Source organism: Haemaphysalis longicornis, unplaced genomic scaffold, assembly GCF_048455015.1.
Source record: "Haemaphysalis longicornis isolate Haplotype H1 unplaced genomic scaffold, Haemaphysalis longicornis Haplotype H1 scaffold_8, whole genome shotgun sequence".
In the NCBI taxonomy this organism is placed as follows: Eukaryota; Metazoa; Arthropoda; class Arachnida; order Ixodida; family Ixodidae; genus Haemaphysalis; species Haemaphysalis longicornis.
In genome coordinates, this window is record NW_027526445.1 from 120,449,152 (window position 1) to 120,454,746 (window position 5,595).

At 55.0% G+C, this 5,595-nt stretch overlaps 1 protein-coding gene across 1 annotated transcript; it reads right to left on the reverse strand.

Moving 5' to 3' along the window:
* Nucleotides 1-400: 400 nt before the first annotated feature.
* Nucleotides 401-1,918, reverse strand: LOC144148455 (uncharacterized). Its single transcript, XM_077679994.1, has one exon. The coding sequence runs from the start codon at nt 1,805-1,807 to the stop codon at nt 401-403; it is 1,407 nt and encodes a 468-aa protein (XP_077536120.1). The 5' UTR covers nt 1,808-1,918.
* Nucleotides 1,919-5,595: the final 3,677 nt, after the last annotated feature.

Consider the following 5,595-nt stretch of genomic DNA (forward strand, 5'->3'; position numbering starts at 1 on the left):
CGTGCGGGATGGATTTTTTGATGTAAATGGCTGCTCTCGTGCGGCCGGGGGCGTGCGCGGTGTTGTCGCATCGCTTGAGCGGGCAGTGCGGCTCGGCGCATTTCGTCGCACAATGGTAGGCGACGTAACCTGGCAGTCGGCATTCCTCAGGTAAGGTGTCTGTCTCCTGGAGGCACAGGATGTCGTACGGTTGATGTAGGACCCGCGCATATAGGTCATCGTGGCGCCTGCGGAGCGAGTTACAGTTCCATTGTAGTATGGAGGGTCTTGTTTTTGTTTGGGCGCGGGTGTTTGGGCTGGGGATGTTATTTTCCATTTTCGAGGAGTTGGATGTAATTTGTCAGATTGGCGATCGTTTTTCGAGCTTCATCGAGTAGTACGGCCGAGGGGGCTGGCGCTCTCAGCCGGCTGGCGTATGATGGACGCTTCGGTGACGGGGGGCTGGCGGGCCGTTCTCGTACAGCTGGGGGGGGGGGGGGGGTTGGATGTGCGCTGTGGGAGGTGACAGCGTTGCGGTCGGGCGCGCGGGGCATCTTGTGGCCGTTGCCCAGTGGGGCCCCCCGCAGTTGCAGCAGCGGAGCCCTGGGGCCGCGCAGTCTTGTGTGGGGTGGGCGCCAGCACACCTGGCACAGCGAGCCGCGCCCCTGCAGGCCGAACGGACATGGCCGAAGTTGTAGCAGTGCCCGCATTGGAGGTTGCGGGCAGTCAGGAGCTCTACAGGGACGCGGATGTGCGATAGAAACACATGGGTGGGTGGCTGGCGGCCCAGGAATGTCAAAAACAGTAGCTGCCCCTTGCGCGACCCCCCAATGATGGGCACCGGAGTTTTAATTCGCGCAATGAGCTCCTCTGCTCCACCTGCGGCATCAATGCCCCGCAGAACCGCGCGCGTGCGTCCCTCCTTCGAGGCAGGGTACGGCTGCACGGGCACACCCCCGAGGGAGTGAAGCCCGAGTAGAACGTCGCGGGTGTCGTCGCGCACGGTATCTACTGCCACCAGATTGAGCCGCGCGTTTATGCGGATCTCTCCCAGGCCACGGAGGTGTTTTACTTCCTCGCTCAGGTCATAGCGGCTCAGTTTGCGTAGGCTTGCGCCTTGGGTGTTCGGCTTAAAGAGCACCGTGACCTGAGGGGCGAGTCTGCCGGCGGCGCTCGCCCGCCGAGAGTCGGTTTGTTTGCCTCCCGCTCGGGGAGGGGTGGCCTGGGAGGGAGGAGGGGAGGGTGTTGGCAGACTTGTTTTTTTAGGCCGGCGCTTCCCGTGCCTCACCAACGTGAATCCCTCGTCCTCCGCGTCGGCCGCGTCAGCCGCATCGGGGCGCTCGGGGTCTTCTCTGCCCTCGGAGGAGCCGGCAGGGGAGGAGGAGCTGGGAGCCGCGCTCGGGGGGCTGCGCGCTGCCTGCTGCGTGTTCGAGGGGGGAGGGTGGCGCTCGCTGCCCACGTCATCCGCACTCTTCCTGCTCTTGGAGTTGGCGGGGGAGGAGGAGCCGCCGGTCGCGTTTGGGGGGTCGCGCGCTGTTTGCGACGTCTCCGCGGGAGGAGGGTGGCGCGCGTTCTTGGAAGTGGGCGCCGCGTGCATGGTCCCCTGCAGCCGCCCGGAGATGCTGTTAGCGGCTGCCTCGCAATCGGCCGCTATTGCCGGGGGGACGCTTTCCGTCTCGCTGCCGCGGCTCTCGCTCTGGTTTTCCGTCCTTGGTGATGCGCCGCCGACAGCGGGGGGCCGGGGGCTCGCCGCATTCCTTGCAGCTGTCGACGGGGGTGTTACGTCGCCGCTTGGGGGAGGCGGGGGGCCTTCGGCAATGGCCGCCATGGACTGATTTTCGCCGGGAGGCCGGAGGAAAGATGGCCGGGGCCTTCGGGGCGTCTCTGGGGGCGGGTGGTTACGCTTTCGTTGCGGGGCAGGACGGCGCTTTTTTGGGGATGCAGGAACGCGTCCCTGTCGCACGCTTTTTCGGAGGCGGGAGAGCGGGGGGGTGGGGGGTGCCTCGGTCGTCGCAGCAGGTCGTTTTGGGGGGTCTAGGTCTTTTCGGTACAGGACGTTTCGGTACAGGGCGTTTCGGTACGGTCTTTTCGGTACACGGACGTTTCGGGACACGGGCGTTTCGGGACACGGGTGTTTCGGGACACGGGCGTTTCGGTACAAGACATTTCGGTACAGGGCGGTTCGGTACAGGTCGTTTCGGTACGAAAACGAATTCGAGCGAGCGCTTGAGGCAGCAAAATTCGCGCGCGTTGTTAACATGGGAGTTGAAAGCACGCAAATCGAACGTGTTTATTACAACTGTTGTTGCTCGTAGTAAACATTTATTCGGCCTTGCCAAAAATGCCTATCTATTTGCGTAACAGTAGCCAGAAAAAGTATAGCTCGTTCATTACTTCGTTTCTTTAAGGGCAGTATCATCATGTATTTTCTCTCGTTTTTTTATAAAAATATTGCGGCAGTAACTATTTTTTCCAGTTTCCAGTACACTAGCAGCTGCGTAATTAAGCGCCACCGCAGAGGCTAAGGAAGCTGTTTCTAACGTAATGACGATGAAGATCTTGCAATATTTTGGCATTCCGTATTTGTGGGCGTTGCTTTCTCCTGATAACGCAATGCACATACCGAGTCATTATCAACTCATTCCGGAAGGCACCTGTTATACCTTGTCGCACGCTTCCGTCCCGGCGTTATCGTCGCTAGCAGTTACTATGCTGGGTTTACTGTGTTTGTAATTTGGAAGTCGAAAAGGCTCTGGTATAATATTGAAAGCTATCTGCAATGTTTTCTGCAACCTACATCAATATATTTTTGCCACGACTGTTCACTTGTGATTTTCAACGTTCTGCCGGAAATTATACTTGCCATAATTTGGTGGTGTTTTATTCCTATCAGACATAAATGGCACCTGAATATCCCCGCCATCAGTATTTTTCAACGACGATAGTCTTTCTTGGGCTCACGAAACGCGGAAATTTTGGTCTCTCTGTATGTCTGTTAGTCTGCCTGTTCGTCCGTCCCTCGATTCAGCCGCCCAGCCAAAGTTAATGCAGAAGTTGAACGATACGATTATAGGTAGCATTTTATAAACGTGTTGTTGATTAACGCGTTGTGCTGTGTTGATTTGCTCGCTTCATACATTCGCGGGTACTTGAAACGTATTGGGGCCGTAAAAGCAGCGGATCTGTCAGTCCGCTCTGCGTACAACCCCCCCCCCTCCCCTGCGCTAGCGCCGCGGCTCGGGCCCGGGTTCGTTTTTTTCTCGCCTCGTCCCCAGGGGATGCGCCGGTCTTTTCGGTGCAGGACGTATCGGTTCAAGCTTAGGTATTAAGTGTTGCCACTTTCCCTGACGATCTATATACTCATCTACTCCCACCCAAATACTCGAACTGCTAAATATATCGATTCAAGAGAGTTAAATGCTGTATACAAACACCCCATATTTCTCGCACGTGTATGTCCTCCTGTGCTTCCTTTGCTCGTCATTTTTTTTAATTCCGAGTGTCACGCATACCAGCGGCGAACTTTTCAATCAAAGCCTGTGTGCATTTAGCAGGGTCCCGCAGAGCAACGCAGCCGTGCAACGCAGCTGTGGCTTTGATTAACCTAGCTGACGCGGAATACTCGGGCGGATATAAAGGTTTATTGACGCTTCGGAAGCGACTCCCACTTGAGCCTGCGCGGTTAGTTTATTTACGGTGACGTTATTATTTAGGTTATGTAAATTATCTAAAATGTGAGTGCGCCGATACTGCTGACCGTCACTCAACATAGACCTGTACTGGTGCATCACGCTCAAATATTTACCCATATTTCAATGAACCCGCCGCGGTGGCTCAGTGGGTAAGGCGTTGCGCTGCTGAGCACGAGGTCACGGGTTCGATTCCCAGCCGCGGCGGCCGCTTTTCTGATGGAGGCGAAATGCAAAAACGCCCGTGTGTACGAGGTTTCGGCGCACGTTAAAGATCCCCAGGTGGTCAAAATTAATCCGCAGCCCTCCACTACGGCGCGCCTCATCACCTGCGTTGCGTCGGCGCGTTGAACCCTACAATCAATCATATTTCAATGAAGTTTACCCAATGAACGGTTTACTGCTTTAGCTCAGCCACATTACTGTGCTCGCCACCTGAAATGCTTCGGTATCTGCAGTTACGATCAGCGAAGGGGCACTAATGAAGATTTTAGACATCGATAATTTTGCACCTTGCAGCTTAGAAACTTTTGCTTTTTGCCGAAAATAGGCAAAACTTTGCTATTAACCTTTTTCCAGTACTGGTCCTCCTAGCAGTCGCCACGGCGAACATAAACTGGCAGTAACGCAAGCCCCCGAAAATGTTTGGCTTTCGGGGAACCCGTGAACGAAATATCCTGGCCCTGCAGTCCCTCTCGCACCCATGCTTCGCAGGTTCCTTTCCCCGTGCGGTGGCACTCATTTACGCAGCTGTTGTCGTAGGGACTGCACAAAGTGATAACAAAATAGTTGATCTCACTGATTCTCGGAAAAAAACAAAAAAAAACAAGTGATAATAAGTCGTCAAAAACGAGTGAAAAACACAATGATACTGTGTCTGATTTGTTATATAAAATACTGGTGATAATAGGTCGCTAAAAACAAACTAATGAACAATTACGTTGTCTAGATGCTATAAATATCCCAGCTAGTATTTAATACATAAATGCACTTTTTTTCTGGCAAGCCCGTATAACCATTTCCTTGCCTAAAATAACGCAGAATCGCAAACAAGAACATTAGTAATAAATAGGTATGAATTGTGTGCTTGCAACCATCCCGTCGACAACGCGCGCAGCCTGAAGCGCTCGCCGGAATTCGTCTTTGTACCGAAACACCCGTGTCCCGAAAGGTCCGTGTCCCGAAACGCCCGTGTCCCGAAACGCCCATGTCCCGAAAGGTCCGTGCACCGAAAAGACCGTACCGAAACGTCCTGTACCGAAACGTCCTGTACCGAAAAGACCGGAGCCGCGTTTTGGGAGCGCGAAGGTCGCGACTGTCGCTGATGCGCGGTGCGTGAGCCAAGCGCTTCTGCAGAATGCGATGCGCTGCAGGGGGCTGTCGGCGCTGTGACCTCGGGTTCGGTAACGCTCTCGGTCGTGGGTCGATCGCGAGGGGCGAACACTCACCAGAGCTGCTGCTGGTTTCGCTGCTGCTGCTGCTAGAAGTGGCAGACGACGAGGAAGACGGCGAGTCGGAATCCTGGGTCGTCTCGCCGCCGCCATCGCTAGCCTGTGCTGCTGCCCTTTTCATGGCGCTAAGAGCTCTCATGCCGGTCTCTAGAGCTTAGCAAGTAGCAGGGTGAGATAGTGCGGATGGGGGTGAGGACAGGCTGAGAACGGGGGGTTGATGGGGGGGTAGAGGTTGCCATGGGGCGTTAGAAGGTGGGGGGGCATGATGAGTGCAGATGAGATGAGGTGCTAATTAACGGGCGAAGAAGAGACCCTCCCTTTTTGAGCCCTGAGAAGGGCTTGCCACGGGGCGCGGCCTGAACTAAAATAAACTGAGGGGGAGAGAGATATTACATTACATTATGTTATTAGCCAGTGGAACAAAATAAAATAGGAGAGCGGTGTAAGAACACGACTGCTCGCTTCGGTGGCTCCGA